A 22,438-nucleotide genomic window follows, 5' to 3' on the forward strand; every position below is an offset into this window, starting at 1 on the left:
AACCCAAAATAAAGCAAAAAGCATAGCAGAGGTGAAAAGGGGAAGCTCAGTGGAAACTGTGCAGAAAAAGCTTTGTTTCCAAATACACACTAGAGCAAATGAAGTTGTGTTTCTAAATAATTCCCAGCTCATTTACACTGTAGTGACAATCAGGAGCATTTCATCAACCAGCTAGCAATACTAGATATGCAAAAGAGAGCAGGCTGGAGATCCAACTGTTACAAGTGTGCAGACTTTTTAAAATAAAAAAAACCCCAACCAACCAGAAAATCTAACGTTCAGATTTAGTACCTATATTAGCAAATATGCAAATACATTTTTTCCTGTGTCTGTTTTGCAAACACAACTTAAATATGATGTAGCTAAATGCAACAACAACAAAAAAGTTTTGCCGCCTTATTATTTCTCAGAAAACGCTGAGAGTTAACATTATCTAATTATGCAAAACTATAATACAAAAATTGATTTCTTGTTTGCTGTATTAGTTCTATTTTTATTATAGGACAGTTCTGAATTGCTTCCCCCCCCTTAAATTAGATTTTAAATGAATCTTTCCCAAAGAAAAACAATTAAATTAATTATAAAGAATGCAAAAAATTTCAACCTGCATAGGTATTTTTCAGGCATAACACAAAACCTAATTAAGTAGAATGCAAACCTCATTCAGTGGTGATATTTCATTAAGCAACGCATGGAAAACTTCAAATTGAACTTAAGGCAAGTATATAATACCAATAATTCAAATCGAAGTGGCCAGATAAATCCAAGTAGCTATGAATAAAGGGATGAAATATTAAGAAAGTTCTACTAAAAGTCAATTTGCTGTTTCCCTGGTTTTTCTCTCATATCTACCTGGAATAAATTATCCCAGACACTAGGGGTAGCCAATTTTAGACTACAGATGCCAGCATATTTGACCATTGGCCATGTTGGCTAGAGGTGTGGCAACTGGAGTCCAGGAACATCTGAAGGGCACCACCTTGTCTACTGCAGCAAGAGACATTGACATTAGGCACTGCTGCATTACAGTTTTTTAAAATCAGTATAGCATAAGCCAGCAGAAGATTATCTAAGTCATGTGTATCCTTTTTGTGTTTGTGTAGTGATTGCAGGAATCATGGGGTTTGAATGACCTATTATATACAGTAGTATATTATATACAGCAGTAGCTGTCACAGAATGACTTCAACATATGCGAGCAGTGCTCATGAATGAGGAAGGACAGAGGAATATGATAAAGATCACCACAGGGGCATAGGTAAACTTTATCAGCACAGAGGCACAGGTAAGTCTGAACCTATTGAATATTTTACGTTTTCCAAAGGTATCTTCAATTTCACCAGCTCTAACCACTATTGGGGCTTCAGTCTTTGCTTAGTGAGTTACTTGTCCATACATGTTTCCCTCTGTCCATCCTGCAGACAAACAAAACAAACAGGGACCTGAAGACTTTCTTTACAGAATCTCAATCACTAATTTCACCCAGAAAATATTCTAATTACGCAGAGATTGTGCCTTAATGCCCCGCAAACTACTGGCTGATCATTATACTGCAGGACAGAATTGCTTTCATTTTGTTGTGCTATATATGCCATGTGATTCTGCATCTAGGGATGCGGAAACTGTATGTCAAAAGTGGGACCATATGGAAAGAACCAGACCAATAGCCACATCTAATCTAACACATTTCTTCTCTATCCATATATAGTGGTTCTCTATCCATCACTGGAGCCTCTTTCAAATCCACACCCCTCACTCGCTTTGCTTCAAACCCTCTGCAAATGCTTTTGCCTGGCTGAAATGTATTCCTGAACATCAATATTATCTTTTGCTTGCCTGAATGGAGGATGAAGAGATGTGCATGTAGAAATCTCTAAAAGTTTTGCACAGCTGGAATTTAGCCTGCTCTGCAATGTTAAGAATTGCACATGTTGCTATGCTTACTTTTTACCTCCACTGCCCTCCATCATTGGCATGTGGCCCCTAAAAAGTTCCCCATGAGAGAATGTGGCTCTCATGCTTTAAAAGCGTCCTCAACCCCATAATAGGATCACCAATTACTGTAGCATCCTCTGGTCCTGAATTTGGTAGAACGTGATTGTGTTTATTTCTGTGCCATGGAAGGTTTCCACATCTGAATTTCTGCAGGAATCATGACTCCCATTTTTCACAAAACTAAAAATTGGCCCTAAAATGGGACATGTTTACTGAGGTGGGAAATTTTGTCATGTGTAGCCTCATCTCTTGCTATCTAGATGTTATAGAAAAGTAGCACTGCTGTTTGGATTGGCAGAGATAGCATCCTATGGACTAAAGCTGCAATTTACTGCTCATTTGCTCCACAGGAGGCCCTCAAAGCTCAAAAACACCATCTCCAGTCAGAGGGCTATGGCCAAAGGATAATTATACCCCCAAAGAGGAGGGAGTGGGTAAAAATGTCTTAGTCTCCCAGGCCAATTAGGTTTAGCTTTGAACTCAGTGGTGATTATGAGCCTAAATTGTATCTAGATAACATTTCTGCTATTGACAGAAAGATAAAGTAAGTGGTGAATGAACCCACGCTGAATTATTAACGTCACATTAGAGAAAACAGGAGAGGGTAGAATCTCAGCATTTTCTCCTTGATGTGTTGCTGGCAGTCTTAAAAAAGGAAAGAGTAATAACTAGTTAGTCTAAGTGATGGCTTTCTACCAGACAGTAATAATATTGTCTGGCTTTTGTAGACTACTGCCACACTGTTCACATCTTGCGCCTGGAGAAGTTTATTTGTTCAGTTGCAACTGAAATAACTAGCAGAGGGGAAAACAACAGCCACTCTCAACATCCTCAACATAAAGAAGATATGCACTTTATTGGAATGAGGAAGTTCCCTGCCAACAAGCAAGAAGACTTCTGTCTTCTCTCACAGGAAGGCAGATTTTGAATGGCGCTTCAATGTGCCTTCTCTTCTTAACACAGGCTACTGAAGAAATATCCTCCCACTGAGGCAAATAAAAGCACATGAAAACTTTAAGTGCACACTGTTGGAGGGAGGGAGAATGAAAATATATACATTTCTCCACATAAATTGAAGGTTGCTATAGAAATAGTGGTTACTCAGTTTATGGGGCCCAGTAAAAAAATAGACTCTCTAAAAAATGTAGTTCCCTTAATAGATTAATATAAAGATTTATATATTAACACAGTACTTAATTAAGGAATTAGGATTCCTTTGATACAGGCTTAGCTAAATATTACCACAACCTGCTTTACAAGCAAAGACAATTATTTCCCATTTCAGTCACTACATTGGTGACTGCATATATTAGCAGTTTCAAATTTCACACACAGACACAAAGGTAATACACCACCATATATATATGGAGAGAGGGGGGGGGGAGAGAGAGAGAGAGAGAGAGAGAGAGAGAGAAGCTGAAGCAGTATGTGTCAAAGGGATTGACTCTCGCTTTCATGTTAGGAAAGAAAATACCGTATTTTTCGCCCCATAGTATGCACTGGCCCATAGGACGCACCTAGTATTTGGGGGGTGGAATAAAGGGGGGGAAATTATTTTTTTTCCCCAGATGCGCTGCGCTAAGCACGAAGTTTGGGGTGTGCGGAGTTCAGCACACCCCAAGCTTCTGGGTGCTGGCGAGGTCTCTGCTAGCTTCAGCGAAAGCCTGCATTCACCCCATAGGATGCACACACATTTCCCCTTCATTTTTGGAGGGGGGAAAGTGTGTCTTATAGGGCGAAAAATACGGTGGTCCTGCATGATGACTACTTAGAGGGTGTAGTTGGTTAGGGCGTAATGTTAGCACCTAAATGCTGGACTGGAAAATTTCTGTCTTGTTTGTTCTTCCTGAGACAGCCACTAATGAAACATCACTCACTGTCAGGCCATTTTTCTTTTCTTTAAATATAACCTGCCTAAGGAATGTCGGTTTTTTATATTTTTAAAAATACAAGATTTCTAAACCATATAGATAAATGACCACAAATGTTGCAAAATTCGAGAGGTAGAAAGTTCTGTCAACCAAACTATGACTGACAAGTTATTATGTCCAGGCCTTGATTCAAATCCACCCCAGCCATTTCCACTTAGAAGCCTGATCCAAAATTCACCCTCCTTTTCTCTCCTGCAGAATTTAAACACCACACAAAATATAAGCACAATAACTTATTGTAAAGTGGTCAAGAGCTACAATTTTGAACCTCAATGTTAAATGGCTCTCAAGTCAAAACGCCTCTAATTTAAGTTTCTTTCCCACTTCTCATCAGTTTCATTTGCAAAAAGGGTAGCAGATAGCCACTGATAAGCTCTGTAAAACGGCCCTTGCAAGTGGCAATTTTGCTGAGAGGTAGGCAGCAGTAACAACTCAGGCAAACATCCTAGGCTTTGTTTGGGCTGTCTTGAGAGTGGGGGCTGTGGAGCCCCACAGTTAGCCCTCAAAGCCTACAACTAGCAGAGTTAGAGGAAGAATAGGTAATCTTCCCAAAACTGTTTAGCTTCCTTCAGGTCCCTTGAATTGTTTTGCATGGCAGCACCCTCCCAATTTACTTTAAATCAGCGTTGAGGAACCTGTGGCCCTCCAGGTGTTGCTGAACTCCAGCTCTTGTCATCCTCGACTATAAGTCATTCAGGCTGCAGCTGGTGGGAGCTACAGTCTAACAACATCTGTACAACTGCACATTCCCTACTCTGTTTCAAATTCTGCTTTGGGAAAATTTGTTAGAAACTCTTGATTAGAAAAACAACAACACGAATAGCCTACACTTGTAGTAAAACAGGGCTATTCTTCCAGATTATGTTAAGTGCAGGGTTAGAAAGCAGGCAGTATAAAGTATAACAAATCGCATTTGTTTTCATTTTCTTCTGGGCACATACAATAAATCTTGAGTACGCACATTTTGAGTGTTTATTTATACCAATAAAAATAGCACTGAAAAATTAACAAACACTCTTTGTAATTTTTCTTTTGAATCCCCTTCTACAGTAAATCATAGCCAAATAAAATAACTCAAATCCAGATGAACTTCTTAGTCACATATTTTACAGCTCTCTGGAGCTGCAGCGCTAACAACGTAATGAGTTATTTTGAGAAGGCCTTTCTAAATGAACAAGCATTGTTTATTTGTCCTGTATCAGCACTTGGAAAGACTTGGAGGAGCTCAAGACCCTATCTATTTCCCTCAGAACAACAGTCCCTTAAAAAGGAATTGTGCAAATAGAATAAAACAAAATCCATCCTGAAGGTCTTTTACAGCCTAAATAAGGATGTTAGATGACGATGAATTAGCTCTCAAAAACTGCAGAACAGAAAGAATGACAACCACTCCAGTTGCCTACAGCAGAAGCCACACCATTAGCTTTGTTGGCAGACCATTTCTGTTTGCTGCCTCCTCTAAATAATTTTGTAGCATTAGGAATTGGAACCTAAGTTTGTTACTTTCCCTCCCCTCTTTATCTCCCCCCATTCTTTTGTGTACAATGCCTAGATTGCAAGTGTGAACCCAAGGACTTTCTTGTTTTTAACGGGTCTTATGTAAGCTGAAAAGCTGGGTAATAATGCTTTAAAGATATGAATAAACCAAGTAACTTGAAGCCACAAACCCAAAATACTTACTTTGGTGACTATATATGCAAGGCAGCATAACACCATTGCATGAATTCATGTGGCAATGCACCAGGCACTGCTCTCTAAAGGATGTCTGTATTTGCTGGGAAAGTAAGTCGTAGGGTTGAGCTGTAAATTAGTTGTCAAAAGCGCAAAGGCCTCGAGAACAGATTTATATTTCTGTCCCAGTTCGCCTTCTGATGGCTTTTCTTAAGGAAGATTTAGACCAATACTGAGGTTAATAAATTGATTTGTGAGCCCTAGGTTACTAGCGACAAATTAAACAAGTTTATAATAGTCTTTTCTGTCACACCTAGCCATAATTACTTAGTGGAGCATACCAGGAAGCATTTAATAATGTAGAATAAAAAAACATATTTTAAGGAAAATATTGCCTTAGGGTTGTGATGGCCAACTGCTCCCCCCCCCCCTTCACCAGATGACTTTATTATTGGAAAAGAAGGAGTGCTGTTGTACTATTCCTTTTGCACCATTGAGACATCGGCAGTCTCTCATTAAATACACTCAGTGTGAAGATACTTTGCAAGTGGTGCTGGGCAGCTGAGTAAAAGATTAACATATTCAGCTGAATATACAGCAGGGGTAGCCAACATGGTGCGTGCGCGCGCACACACGCACACAGATTTTGTTGGACCACAATTCCCATTATCTTTGGATATTGGCTCTGCTGGGTGTGGCACTGGGAACTGTGCTACATCTGGAGGGTACCACATTGGGTACCCTTGATATTTGATTCACATATAATAGAATCATAGAACTGTAGATTTGTAAGTGACCCCCAAGGGTCACCGAGTCCAACCCCTTGCAATGCAGTAATAACCCCCTGCAATATCCTACTTTCTCTCTCCTTATCTGCTGTATAATTAAAAGCAACTCCAACCCTCCACCCAGCAAAGGAAATTTTCATCTTTCCACACCACTATTGCCTGGGTTTTATTTGATCTCCCCTATTACTTGGCAAATCCCTACAGATTTCTCTCTGTGTTAAATGGCTGATTGTTAGTAGGTGCCTATAAAGTAGTAGGTGTCTATAAAGCATCCATAGAACCCAGCCTTTTTGCCTTTCTAATCCTGTCAATTAACAAGACACCACTATATGTTCCAGTTTTTTACTCTGAATTGCACGCTTTGTGTTATATATGTGTGTGTATTTCAATTTAAAAATTCTTTCCACCACCATCTAGATTAGAAAGCCACTTTCATTTCCAAAACAATCAAAATTTCAATAAGAACAGTTATGAAACAAAATGGCAAATTTGGAAACCTTCAGATAAACTACAAAGATTATATTATCAGGATTTGAACTTTGCAGCATGAGCTTCTCTCTAAGGTCTTCTGAAGCGGTATCATATGAATGATCATCTGTGTCACCTCTTTTACTGCTGGAGTAGAGCCTTTGGATTAATGTGCTCAATACATTTTCTTGCTACAGATACTGCTCTTCTCAGAAATGTGATCTATTGACTAGATGCCCACACATCTGATAAATCACTGTGGTCTAAATGCAGCTGTGGCTCTCCTCTTGTCTGGAAGGATACAAACTGGGAGAAAAAATCTGCAAATGTATAGAAGACATAATACCCATACTCTTCTCACCTGCACCGATGAATGGCTTTTCAATGGTGTGTGTATGTAAATTAAATTAGGTCATTTTTATCTACTTGCATGCAGAGGAGATACTCCCATTTTTTATCATCATGTTCGGATTGCTTTCTTGCCATTATAGGAGTCTTAAAGAAAGGCTAAATGCAGCATTTAACCACAGTCTCAAATATTAAATATATCTGTATCCTATGTGAGTTTTACTAATAGCTATAGAAATCTTCACATGCATCACTTTCTAAGTCTCTCTAGCAGTTCTAGATCTGAGGCCCATCTTAAATTCCAAAAGTAATCCCTGATCTAGAAAAATCTCTAAATGGACTGTGCAGTTCTGCATTATTTTCATGTATTTGAAGTGTCAACTTCCTTGTACCTTTAGCCGCTTTCATACTCTGCTTCCTCTCTAGGACCTCAAAATAATATAGCATAATCTTCATCTGGATCTATTCCCTAACAGAGAGCCAGACATGACAAATGAGGGTGGTGGGGAGTCCAACTTTTTTGAAAGTTGAAATTCAGTATAACCTTCACAATGACCCTCTTAATTATAGATGCCAATCTGTGTAGTGTACAACATTGCAACTAGCAAGACATATTTATTAATTTATTATATTTATTCATCACTTTTGAGTGCAGGTGTTAGCATACCATAGCAAAGCAGCTTCCTCCCCATCACCTATGTGTGTGAACTCGGACCTTTCAAAACATGGTGGTAAACTCCCCAAACTTAATGACAGCAGCTGTTAAGCAAGTATAAGGAATAGATAGTTTGCATGCACACGAAAGCTTATACCAAGAACAAACTTAGTTGGTCTCTAAGGTGCTACTGGACAATTTGCAATTTTTTAATATCTATGTTTCAACTGCGTCAGACCAACAGGGCTACCTACCTGAATAAGGAAGAGATATTTATTTTAGCTAAGAACGGTACAGGCTTAGCAGCAAGAAAAAGCTCCAGAAATCAAGATTCCAAAGTGCATCTGGAAGGCTAGAGGTTCATAAGCAAACAGTACGTACAAAGATGGCCCAACAGTTGACATACCCCTCACACCAAGCTTTGAATGATGAGGCAGGGCAAGCTCACTATGGCACTCTCCAGCCCTAAGGGTCTACTGCATGTGCACACATGTGCTCTTTCTGGGCAGGTGCATCGTATCTACGAAGGTGGTTCTTGGTTCCAAGACTGTGTCCTGCCCCTCTGCCTCCAGCTCTGCTGCCACCTCCTTCAAACTATGATCTGGAAACCAAGCCAGTATGTTTTAACTAAGCCAAACTGTATAAATATTAAATTTATTCTGTGGTTATTTAACTTTACTATTAACTGAAGATTTATCCACTGATTTTATGTTTCACTGCCATATACTGAAAAAAATGCATCCATTAGTACCCAAAACTATGACACCCCTGCTGAACATTGTCTCTTTCAGAATCTATTTATGGCCACAATCTAGTGCACAGTGAAAGCCTGTCCCACTGTATATCTTCTCACTCTGTGCAGTGTGAAGTTGCTGCTCCAAAACGCTGCAGCCTGGCTTTTGAACAGGGTGCTTTGTAATGAGCATATTATCCTGGCTGTTGCCATCGTTAAGTTACGTTGCTTGTTCTGGCCTGTAAAATCTTTAAAGAATCTGCCATCAGAGTGCCTTCAGAATTGTCTTGCCTCCCTATATACTTAGGCTGTCTGAGAAAGCTCTCTGGTTGCTGCAGCCTCGTGAGATTGAATTGAAGCTACAAGTAGCCCTTTTGATACTGTAGCCCTTTAGGAATTTTGTTCCCAATGAATCATAGCAAACCGACTTGTCTTTTAGAATTTAGACAGGTGGTTAAATTACAGACCATGGATACTGGTATGTCTCAGACCCAAATTCCCAAAGAGATTATAACGACAGGTTGATTTTGAATTCAACTAAGAGGGGAACTCATCCATGCAGTTCTGTTATGGATTCTTGCATACAGAGAATTCCCATAGGCTCAGCAGATTTTGTGATGAAAATTTTTTGAAGGCAAATCAGTTAATTTAAAAATGCTTCCATTTGCCAGATCTAAAATTACAGCCAAATCAGTTTAGCTGGGCTACTTGATAAATTATGGTATACTGGATGCTTAATATCACACTATTTAATAGATCATTGATGGCTAACTTGTGGACCTCCAGATGTTTCTGGGACTCCAGCTTCCATCATCCCTGACACTGGCCATGTTGACTGAGGATAATGGGAGTTGCAGTCATCATTCCTGCTATATATATAACCATTTTATGTTGATCGTGTGTGTGTGTGTGTGTGTGTGTGTGTGTGTGTGTGTCTGAGTGGAAAAGAAATCACAGAAAATGGTTTGAAAATGTCAAAACATTAACTGCCATATCAACATTGTGTAAAGTTCATTTTCAATTTATTTTAAAATAAAAAAATAGTGTTGTCTTCAAAGTAAGAACCGCAGTTTTCTAACATATCCCTCCTAACAATTTAGCTCCACATCCTTTGCACACTAAAAATAAACCTTTGAGGCCCAATAAAAAATGTTTGGCAAAATCTAGCTTTATAATAAGGCACACCAGGCTATATATTAAACTTTCATTTGATTTCAGCCACTATATTTTTGAGATTACATAATCAAGATAAGGATATAAATGGCTACTAGCCCCAATGGCTACACTTTGCTTCTAATTTCAGAGGCAGAATGCCTATAAATACTAGTTGCTGGGAATTATAGATGGGTAGAGTGTTGCTATGCTCATGGCCAGCTTACAGGCTTTCTGCAGGAAGCGAGCAGTTACACAGACTGGATCAGCTTTGTCATTTGACGCTCAAGTTAGAAGTGCCTTTTCATGGCTTTATTCAGATCTTATTTAATGGGTTTACAATGGAAAGAGAGGCTATCTGAAAAGGTATCTGGAAGACACAATACCTTTTCCTGAACATAATTTCCAGTATTGTTGTAGGACAACGGTGGAAACTGATATACATTGTTTTAATTTAGACCCACACCATTACCCAGCCTCATGGGACTACGAGTCTGGGAGAAAACAAGTATTGATAAATGACAACAGAGCTAACTTAATACGTCTGAATCAACTTTTATTCTTAAATTGTATTTAATCCAATCTCCAGAGGACTGGCTATGGTGATGTAAGAGAAACATTCAGCTGACCTAATGGGACTTCCCTTTTCTTATTGTTTCACCTGCAGCCCCCCATGAACACTCAAAATCTCCTCCAGTGAATTGGGGAAACTTCCTGAGCAGAAATCCGGGGGGGGGGGGGGGAGAGAGAGCAGGGAACAGAGAAGAAGGTTAAGTCCAGTCATGAGACATTGGATGACACCTTTAAGCTTGATTTAATCCAATCATTACTTTATACATCTCATTCATCAGTAATATACTGTACTGGTGATTTCTAAAATTACAATAACTTCACCATACTTAATTGTGTCTGTCAAACCACAGCAGGCTCAAGATAAGAATAACCAATATTTCCAGAGCAAAGCACTTCATTCCCCTATATGCCATAATGGAAAATGGAGGTAAAATGATTATTTTTCTGTTCTAACTCTAGTGCTCCAATCAAAAAAGTTACTTCCAGCTTCTACTTATGTTTGCGCCAATGCCTAAAATATTTAAGAGAAATGAGAACCCTTTAACAGCGGGTGGATTTCAGCAAGTGTCATCTGATCCAAGGTTGACACATGATTCCTAGGGTAGCAATAACATTGTGTATTTCAAATTTCAGGGTAGTAGTTTGTCTAGGGCAGAGACACAGAGTAGGAAATTCTCAAGGCACTTTATCTTCAAAATAAAGTGTTACCAACACCAGGTGTCCCCATTTACCGAGATACAGCTTATTAAATTCAGCACAGGAATGTTTGCAACAGTTGCTGCTCAACTTTTTCAAGAACTCTTATTTTTTCCAATTTTCAAAATTAAATATAGCTCACCTACCGAGGGGAGCACCAAACTGACTACTCCACTAAAAACAATGATCCTCGGTAATTTAAAGATTATTTACAGAAATATTGCAAAATTAATGAATGTTAGAATGATGTCAGAATGAAGTTAAGTGGTTTAAGCAGCAATGTTATAAAGGTGTATGTAAAAATGGATTATTAACAGGTGAGAATCCAAAGTTATAATATATTAAGTTAAAGGATTAAGATAAAAACAAAGAGGGAAAGAAATTGCTGAATTAACTAACTGAATTGGAATACAAAAAAGGGAGGTATGAGGAGGTCAGGAAAGCAAGGAAATGAATGTAAGGTGGAAAGATTGATGTATTTTTTAAGTGTTTTTTATTTTTTTGTATTTTGTATTTTTCTTTTATTCTTATTTCTGTCTTTTTCCCCCCTCTTCTTTTTATCTATGTATTTTTTTTCTTTGAAATCTTAATAAAAATCATTTAGAAAAATAAAAATAAAAACAATGATCCTCGGATAGTTCATGAGTTGCTTTAATTTTGTGACTTGCAGAATCACAAGTGCCTTGTGCTTTTGATTCCCCACAATTAGAGTGAACGTTGGAAGTGGAACTTGCGGTGAGATCCGTGAACTCTAGGGGGAAGGAAAGGCACAGAGGCTGCTGTGAGCTACACAATTAAAGTGACCCATGAAAAGGCTCAACATCTGTAACATCACAGCTGTTGAGATTTCTCCTGCTAACAAGCAATGGAACTGTAAAGGCAGCTTGTACAAAACCACTGCTCTTCTATTTATAAGACCACCTCTGACACTGGGTTCTCATGCAACTTTAGAGATGAGCTGGAGATACAGCAACACTGTTCCTTTTTGGGCCACCTACTAATGTGAGAAAACAGATTCCTATTCCGCAGCTCAGGCGTGGAGAACCTTTTTGGTTCAGCAAGGCCTCATTTCCCTACACTGAGGACCAACTTTGAGAAGTGGGCAGGACCACCCACCTGTCAGCTATATGACATCATGATCTCATTGAGTGATTGGTGAGTGGCTTGTCCCATCAGTGTAGGTCCAATGGAGTGGGTGGGGAGATAGAGACTAATCATAATTAAACGGTGCATCAGCTGACCAGCGGGGAGTTCAACCCTGCTTCCTGCAGGGACTCCCTGGTCCTGAATGGGGTAACTGTGCCCCTGAAAGACCAGGTGCACAACCTGGAAGTCATTTTGGACTCACAGATGTCCATGAAGGTGCAGGTCAATTCTGTGTCCAGGGTGGCTGTCTACCAGCTCCATCTGGTACGCAGGCTGAGACCCTACCTGCCGGCAGACTGTCTCGCCAGAGTGGTGCATGCTCTAGTTATCTCCCGCTTGGACTACTGCAACGTGCTCTACGTGGTGCTACCTTTGAAGGTGACCCAGAAACTACAACTAATCCAGAATGCAGCAGCCACACTGGTGACTGGGAGCGGCCGCCAAGACCATATAACACCGGTCTTGAAAGACCTACATTGGCTCCCAGTACGTTTCTTGAAAGACCTACATTGGCTCCCAGTACCTACATTGGCTCCCAGGTGTGGGGCAGGTGGGTATCATCTGAAGGAAATGGCCTAGAAGGCTAAATGTGGGGGACTGGAACTGGCAGTCCATCCAAATTTGAACCAAGGGTTAGAGGTTCTCCACTCCAGCTGTAGCTGTTTCCCACACCAGCATTAAGGTTGCTCAGAGTTGCTAGTCTTCCTGCAGGTCTAGGGCTTTTCACATGATACCACTGTTGCAGGATGGAGTACTGCTGCTTGTGATCTCATGTATCCCAGCCTGAATTGTATGTTTATCAGGATTTCATCAATCTCAGGAGATGGTAAAGAAAAACCAAGAGGCTAGCTTGACAAAGAAACAGACTTGGGTTGAAGAATGTTCTCTGACACATGCAATTCCTAGGTTTGATCCCCTTTTTAAAGTTTATTTATTCAAATGCTTAAAGAATAAACCAAACTTTTACTCCTTTCCCCCCATGCAACTCCCTTTTCTGACAAAGAACTCTGAAATCACATTTTAATTGTTTTGGCTATGATCTTCTTATGTAAAAGCTACTTAAGTAAACCAAAACGTCGTTCCCGAGCTATTCAGTAACTGCTTTTCTGGGGCTACAGACGACCACAGCAGGGTCGAGAAGGAAGTGAAACGCCATTCCACAAGAAATCCTCTCAATTCAAGTCATTGTGAATTAGGGTGGGGGTGGAGAGGGTGACTGGTTTGCTAATGTCGCCTTGCAAGTTCATAGCACAGCTTGTATATAAATCTCCAGCTACTTGGCCCACAGCATACACACTTAGCTACAGCCATGCACTAGTTCTCATAGGGTGGGGGAAATCACCTGTAACAGAATAAAGGTGCCACTTCCCTTTGAGAAATTACTACTGGTTGAATTCTTAGCGGAATTCTAAAGCCAGCACAGGTGATCTAAACATATGGGTTGCAGAAAGAAAAAAGCACATTCTAAAATTAGGTTTTAGCAGTACCGTATTACAGTAAATCCAGAATAGAGTCTAGAACAAGCAATACCTGCACACTTGGTCCGGGTGATAAGCGGTGGACCTGGTTGACCAGTGCCACCTTCTCCAGGTCTGGTTAGAAGAACACGGATTTCATACTCTGTGTCTGGGTCCAAATGCCACAGCTTGTAAGTTGGTGCATTTACAGCATGGGTCTCTGTCCAGGTCCCAGTTGTCATATGGTATTCCACTTCTTTTAGGATAATCGGCCCATCTCCAATAATGGAATTCGCATTCAACTGAATCAGCAAGTAAGTTGGTCCAACTCCAAGCAGTTGTGGGGGTGCTATTGGTCGAGGTGGTTCTGCAAGACATAATTATAAGAGCTGAGTCAGAAAGATAAATATTGGCATAAGGCCTGGATCTTAAATGAGTAAACAACAGCAATGTAAGGAAGTATGTGAATATTTAACACACACAACTAACAATATCAGCTGATAAAAAACATGAAACAACGGAATACATTTCAATACTTCTGTTAAATTGCCTTTAGTACTAGGGGACCAACAGAGAGAATAAACTATAACAATGGAGATTCTGCCTACAGTAGCATTGCCTAGGAGTGATTTACTTCAGGAAGCAATTAAAAGCAACACACACTTTCCTGAATAAAATGAATCCACTAATAAACACACAGGCTTCATTTTCATTCCAGATGGCTCATATTTTGGCTAATTTGTTTCAGTTAATTAGGCATCAATGCTAAATTCAAGGCACACGGGGGTTTCACAATCAGCAGAATTGCAACGCAGCAAATCCAAAAAGCTGGATAGACAACTAGAAAAATATCTAACCTAAATAACCTATTAGGATATCCCACATGTGTTTAATCTCTTGAAAGAAATGCTAGGGAACATTAAATAACTCCTTCCTTCTGTGTCTACTGTATGAACAACTGGATGTAAGCCCCACATGAAATTCATCTACTACATCAAAGTCCAGAAGGCTGATCTTATTGTATTTTATATTGTAAGCTAGTTTGATATATTTTGTGAAAAGAGGAGAAGATAAATAGTATATCTATATAAAAAATCAACCAAACAACAAACAACCCTATGTTACCAGGTACCTAATGTATAAAGGGTCATCTCCAGGTGAAGATGTGCACTTTCTGAAACAATATGCAAAATGAAAAGCAACCATTCTTCAAAATTCTTTTGCGAATTTTGCAATGTAGTGTCTTGTGCCAAAGAAAATAATATACAAAAATGCATTGTATTGGGGGTTATTGGATGCAAAAATAGCACTTAGATGCTGATGCCTTTTAAAGATTGGAAAAATGAGAGAAAGTGAGAAAGTGAAATTTACCAATCATTCTATTCCCTTCTCCAGGACTCTGTGATCTCCTAATGATTGGCTTATATTGTTGGAATGGTTTTATTTGCTTATTATTTGAATAGATCTTTCAGAATCATAATTAAAAACACCTACCACTCTGCTTTCATCTACTGAATAAAAAGCAATTGTGTTGTGTCATAACTTTGGACAAACATATTTGGACAAATAAACAAGCTGAACAATAAGCACAGACTTTCTCAGGAAGCAGCATTTTTTCACGTCTAGATGGAATGGCTACCACCTGCTCTTCTTTAGTTATTTTTTCTCCCAACAGGGTTGGCAAAGAGGATACAACTGAGGGAGCCAATGCCCTCCTTTGTCCTTGCCCCTCTCCAGCTCTATGTGAGCAATGCATGGAAGCAATATTGGAATACTGTTGTAGAGGGTAGAGGACCCCCAGTCCTATCTGTTCCAACCAAAAGTGGGTGTTACACTAGAAAAGGGAAACCGACCAACTCTGGTTGCTTCTTCCATACTCTGGGGTCCTTCAGTCCTATCTAAGGCACAATTAAAACAGTAGTTCCATACAACACTTAATACAGTGCTCTACAGCCATTGTTTTCCTCACACCCGTGATCTTTCTATAATGTTTACTCATAAATAAATCCTGGTAAGCGACCATCCCCTGCCACTTGATTCAACACCTTCTTCCCCTTTGCAGGCTTTTCCTCTTTCTTGTCATTTCTTGCTCAGCAGGTGTACATCGGGGTGGGGAACCTACATCACATTGTTGTCATGGGGATTAAATGAGGAAGGGGAGAACAATGTATAGGCCACATTGAGCTCCATGAAGGAAAAAGGTGGAATAGAAATGCAATGAATGAATGAATGCGGCGGCAACCAGTCTTAGTGATCTTGGCATGCCCACCAGCCTAGGTGCTATTGTCCTGGCCTGTTGGCCACTGCTGCTCTCTGGGAACACCCTGGGGTGCAGGACTCTGGACTTTGGCCTGACGGTCCAGCTCTAGCTATGACACTGTGTGGTAGGTCCACATTCTACTATCTCCTATCGTGCGATACTTTGCAAAAATACAATTTCAGAAATTGAATTGGGATTTGCTGTGATAATCCGCTAGAGCTTGTTAATCAACCTTGTGAGTCATAGCAATGGGATAGCAAGCTAAAAGATGAGCCCCTTCTGTCTCCTTAAATTAAGAGTTGCTAGAGGCTATATACATATAAAGCTGTCATGGAATATACGTATGAAAACGGTGCGATATAAACCCAATGTCTAACAGCCTCAGACTTTGCCCACTAACTTCTGTTTAAAGATGCAAAAAGTTTCAGGTTACTTGCAATAGGAAAGTAAACTCTGTAATTTTGAAATTATAATTGGGGAATATTTGATAGCTCGGGTTGTAGAATAAGGAATGAGAACCATTAATAGGAAACTTAATTAGGTAACATCAGAAAAGTTTATCTGGTATATTGGGACTGCATGCTTCAGTTGTCATTTAGTGTACTTTTGGGATTCTTAGTTACACCACACCTCTGGCTCTGATAGAGTATTGTGTTATGAAGAATATTAATAATGCCGCTCAACAATTACTGGTTCATTTAATAACTGATTAAAATTCATGCATAATTTACTGAAACATGCAGAGACTTTATAAACATCTCCTTGTCTTCAAGAGCCTAAAACCAAAATGTATATGCTAATATAAAAATATTCTTTGTGCCTCCAACCTAAGAAAAATGTATTATGCAGTGATATATTAGCCTTATGAATGCATAGTTTAATCCACAACAAGCATGCTGTTAATTGAAGTATATTTTTCTAAACATAGTATCCTGTTCTTTGAAGTCAAAGGTTGAGGGCATCCCCAATTAGGAATCAGTGGGAAAAACGCCTAAAGTGAGCCTCTGTATCAGTTATAAAACTCCTCTCGAGAATCAGATGTTGCCTGCATTTTTAACTCTATTTCAAAATAAAATTCCACACTAGCAGAGCTGGTGGAATGGTGTTCTGCACAGTTTAGTGTTTGTTCTTAATGTGATTGACCTTCATAAGCTTGACATTTAACATCTTAATTTCACAGCAAATGAACTGTCATCATGAATGCTAGCTTCATCATTGAGATTAGATTCAGTTGGAGGTCCAAATTAGCTTTAAATATACATTGTGCATTGGAGGGGGAAATCTTATGAAGAATTAGTTTGTTTTGAATTTAGATTCGTAGAATCTGGGGATTCCTTCTACTAGGAAAACTGCATCACAATTTTTCTCCTGTGATGTGCTTTCACACTGTTTAATCCGGAACCAAAAGTGGGGCAGCTAGTGCTGGCATTGGCACTGGTATGTGAGCATCTACTGGGGCTGATACTGGTATGTAGCAACCTTTATTCTTTTAATAAACAAATACGCTCATGGTGCAGCTAGCATGTGGATCTTTGTTCATTTTTACTGTTAAACTATTGTATATATTTCCACAACCAAATGGTGTTTATTCCATAGTTAATGTGGTTAGCATCAGAAGTAAATGTCACTTACAAGCTTGTGGAAACACTGGGATCATCTACTGGGGGGGATAAAACTGCACTTGCATATAAAATGACAGCAAAGAGACATATGGCACCTTAAAGGCAGCCTGGAATTGACCAGCATGTTGACTCTTGTACTCCCAAAAAGGACATTTGAGATCACAGTACTATGGAAGACATGAAGTAGCCAACACTAATTCTGTATCACATTTTGCAAGCAGTACCATCAATTTAGAAATAAAGTATACTCAGGTGTCATAGCAATCTAGAAAGAAAACATGGGGGTGGGGACTCTCTGGAGGGCAATAGGGCAGGGGCAGAGCTAGCTCGCTCACCCCACTTTTCACATTCCCTGCCCATGGTTGGATGGGGCTAACGTTGAAGGTGGGAGATCTGCTACAGTAGTCTCTGGATTATGGGATTCTATTCAAAACACAAGCATACAGTCACAATCACAAATGCTGGGTGTCTCTGTAAACGCACAGAGTGATTGAGATCGTAGTTACCGTATTTTTCGCTCTATAACACGCACCTGACCATAACACGCACGTAGTTTTTAGAGGAGGAAAACAAGAAAAAAATATTCTAAACAAAACAGTGGATGTATGATTTTTGTGGTTCATGCTGTGGCCACAGACATGTGATCTGACAGTGAGTTTGGAGTAGCCCAATGCAAAAATCCTGAGGATCCATGTGGATCCGTGCTTTGTAACCACGTTTTAAGTGGGGAGGGAAGGAAAAGCACTCAAGGGACAAGGAGCACACGTGGGGGGGTGTGGAGAAGGGTGCTGCTAATAATGCAGGAGAGGCTCCTCTCCGGCTTTGCTCCTTTAGAACAAGCAGGCTCTGCATCTCTCCCTCCTCCCCAGCAAGGAAACCACGATAGTAACCACTCTGAGACAAATCAAGAAAAAGTGCGACCAACACTCTCCCCCAACAAGCACAGTGAGGTCAACACACACACACACACAGAGAGAGAGAGAACTGGCCCTAAAGTTGCAGGGCGCTGGAAGTCGCAGGGGCGCTGGGGGAGTGAATGGGAAGCAAGAGAAGGAGAACGATCCCTCACACACACAGAAACACACAGAGTGTCAATTCTAAAGTCGCAGGGGCGCTGGGGGAGTGAATGGGAAGCAAGAGAAGGAGAACGATCCCTCACACACACAGAGACACACAGTGTCAATTCTAAAGTCGCAGGGGCGCAGAGGGAGTGAATGGAAAGCAAGAGGAAAAGGAGCCCTCACACACAGAGAGACACACAGTGTGGATTCTAAAGTCGCAGGAAGAGTGAATGGGAAGCAAATCACACACAGAGAGACACACAGAGTGTGGATTCTAACGTCGGGAGAGTGAAGGGGAAGCAAGAGGAGAAGGAGCCCTCACACACACAGAGACACACAGAGTGTCAATACTAACGTCGCAGGGGCGCAGGGAGAGTGAAGGGGAAGCAAGAGGAGGAGAACGATCCCTCATGCACACACAGACACACAGAGTGTCAATTCTAACGTCGCAGGGGCGCAGGGAGAGTGAAGGGGAAGCAGGAGGAGGAGAACGATCCCTCACGCACACACAGACACACAGAGTGTCAATTCTAACGTCGCAGGGGCACAGGGAGAGTGAAGGGGAAGCAAGAGGAGGAGAACGATCCCTCACGCACACACAGACACACAGAGTGTCAATTCTAACGTCGCAGGGGCGCAGGGAGAGTGAAGGGGAAGCAGGAGGAGGAGAACGATAGCTCAAGCACACACAGACACACAGAGTGTCAATTCTAACGTCGCAGGGGCGCAGGGAGAGTGAAGGGGAAGCAAGAGGAGGAGAACGATCCTTCACGCACACACAGACACACAGAGTGTCAATTCTAACGTCGCAGGGGCGCAGGGAGAGTGAAGGGGAAGCAAGAGGAGGAGAACGATCCCTCACGCACACACAGACACACAGAGTGTCAATTCTAACGTCGCAGGGGCGCAGGGAGAGTGAAGGGGAAGCAGGAGGAGGAGAACGATAGCTCAAGCACACACACACACACACACACACACACACACACACAGCCCCTACAGTGCCTAATCCAAAATCGGACAGCAAAAAACTGCAGGCAGGGACAGAGAGCACGGGGTTGTTTTAAAGCAGCCAACTCCCGCTCTGCTTCTCTCCCTCCTTCCCGGCTCCGCTAGCTGACAGGAGCCGCTTACACCCGCTTTGCTGTTTCAAAGCGAGCCACGGACTGCTCACGACTGCAGCAGATTCCCCCGCCATCTGTAGGCATTCGCTCCATAACACGCACAGACATTTCCCCTTACTTTCTAGGAGGAAAAATCTGCGTGTTATGGAGCGAAATTTACGGTAATCTAAGCAGGTCCAGAGAAAACTGACAGAAAGGGTACCCCAGGATGCAGCTCTGTTAAAAGAGAGATAGGATTTAACTGGGCTTTCTCCAAACACACTGGTTTAAACTGTTTCCTACCAGATCACATTCCTTATTAATGTAAGGACTGTACGCTATTGACCAGGGCAGTTAATCAACAGCCAGCCTGTTCATTTTGAAGTCGCTGAGCACCCTTGTGATCCCAGGAGCTCAGCACAAAGATAAAAAATTAGGGCAGCGTGGATTTCTGTCCTTTGCTCCTGACACCCCACTGGGCACTCTATTGGGAAACTCCCTTCACAAAACACTCCAAAAATTAAGTTCCCAAATCTGCACCCTGTCTAAAATGGTAATATAAAAAGGGCCATGTGCTATAGTCTACTAGAGAATAACTGTTCTTGTTTTAACATCAACCAAGTGTTTCCTTTTAAAGGTGGACAACCGCTTTACGGGATTTGTTAACTCCATTCATCCAGATCTGCAGATTTTTCAACAATTTCTCCAGAGAACCAACAAGACTTTGTGACTCTTTTCATTTCTGTTACAATTTGTATTATGCAGTACAGGCTCTCATTCAGACGCAAAGGAGAATGCTACCAAGCATGTACACAGACACTCTCAATAGCTTGCTCTTTGATTTGTTGATAACATATTGTGTAAGCCACGTGGCTGCAGACGGCAAAAAGCAGAGCCTTTGCAGCACACAAAATCATTCCGACTGGAAACAGAAAGCATAAGAAGAGCCCAGCTTGGTGGGGTTTGTTTCTAAATTACCTGTTTTACGTTTTATTCTGTCAATTTTTATGTTAAAATTCAATAAAGATCTATACAATTAAAAAAGAAGAGTCCTCTTGGATCTGGTCAAAGGCCTATCGAGTCCAACATCTTGTTCTTATAGTGACCAATCAGATGCTAAGCCCACAAACAGGACCTGCGCACAACAGCATTCTCCTCACACTACTTTTGTTCAGCCATACCGAGATTGGCAGCCCCTCAGTCCTGCCTCTTCTCAGCTGCTTAGCAGTGTCTCCTCTGCATTTTCCCCCTGCCATGTTAATTAAATATTTCACAACTAAGTGTCTGAGGTAGAAGATGCATAGATTCTGTCTCCCAACTGCAGGACACTTAGGAAACTTTTATCACCTACAGGTGGCAACAAATATGACCAGGGGAAGGAAGGTGTGGATACAAGGGGCCTGATGGATAAGAGTGGTATAACTGTTTAACAGCTGAATCATGAAAGCAGACTTGCAGTGTCTGTGTTTACGTCAGTGCTCAGTCATAGACTGGGACCTATGAAAATCCAGCACAGCCCCCAGAAACCCCAAGACTTTGATCACATCTTTTTGGAACTGATTCCATGTGCGAGTTAAGTACAAGGCATGATACCAAAACTGGGCAAGAAGCCAGAGATAACAATGAACAAGTATTGGCTGCATTTACATGTAACACTAAACCAACATTTGGCACTCTGTGGATTAGATGCAAAGATCAAAGATCTGGTCTCACCCATTCCTTCTTCCCCTTGCACAGCCAGGAAGCAAACTTCTGTGGAAATTAGTTTTACTTGTTACAAAGCCAGGAATATTGGGTTACACTAAACTGCAGTTAGTTAAACAAGCCAGCATCATAACTTATGGCTTGAAGTGGGCTTGCTTTTAAAACTGATCAGATTTGCTGTAAGCCAGGATTCCTGGTTTGCATGACAATGACAAGCCAGAATGCTTTGCAAATTCGCATCCCCAGCCACACAGGAAGAGGAGAGATGTGCTCATCAACTTAGTGTTAAGTCATGACTTGGAATTATTATCATTTTTAAGTGTATTACCCACTCTTCGCCAGCAGGTCTCACACATCTCAGGTAGACGAACTTAGGACTGCAACCTCTAGGACTTCTAACAGTTCCCAGCAACAATCAAAATTCAGCACTCTGAGTCAGTTGTGGTTTTTTGTTTTCCTTAGATTTGTACATCCTATTGATTTTTTGAAGTTGTATTCTCAAAAAATTATAAACTTTAAAAAAAATCAGAGAGGGGTGTGTGTGTGTTTACCATAGTTCAGTGCAGTCATGGAAGCTCCCACTTAACATGCCAACTTTATGTATAACATACAAAAGTCATACACAACTGTATAGCTGGGAGCGTTTAATCTTAGTGACTCAATGTCTCCTGACTGCCTGGCATGCTGAACTACAAAGAATGATTTTGCAGCGGAAACTGCTAACTCCTGCATATTGAATTTCACAACCTGCACATCACCGTGGCATTTTATTCACCTCAATTTGAAACACCACTGCAATCATTTTACAATCTGTCCTTATATAATAAAAAAGGATCAGTCCTTTAGAACTAGGCACTGTCAGCAGAAGTTAAAAGCAGGATTCGCTTCGTGTCCATTGCACATGTGACCTTCTTATTTAAATAAAGCAATCATTCACTTCAGCTTAAGTGCAAAACATACACACTAAGAATTGAAGAATTCTGAGGTCAGGTGTTTGTTTTTGAGTTCACTGTCCTTCCAAGCAACCCTGTCACCACCACTTCTGGTTACCTCTCCCAGATTTTTTCATTTCAGTAGT

The 22,438-nt window shown here is 40.8% G+C and overlaps 1 protein-coding gene across 11 annotated transcripts in view; it reads right to left on the reverse strand.

Annotated features, from left to right (window-relative positions):
• The window catches only part of PTPRK (protein tyrosine phosphatase receptor type K), a 335,265-nt gene that overhangs the window by 118,984 nt on the left and 193,843 nt on the right, over positions 1-22,438 (reverse strand). For all 11 annotated transcript variants that reach the window (XM_081187606.1, XM_081187611.1, XM_081187608.1 and 8 more), the window contains exon 7: positions 13,687-13,980. In XM_081187606.1, the coding sequence (XP_081043732.1) occupies positions 13,687-13,980 (294 nt within the window). The remainder of the gene's footprint in view (positions 1-13,686; positions 13,981-22,438) is intronic.

The sequence above is a fragment of the Podarcis bocagei genome (genome assembly GCF_964188305.1).
Source record: "Podarcis bocagei genome assembly, chromosome: 3".
Taxonomy (NCBI): Eukaryota; Metazoa; Chordata; class Lepidosauria; order Squamata; family Lacertidae; genus Podarcis; species Podarcis bocagei.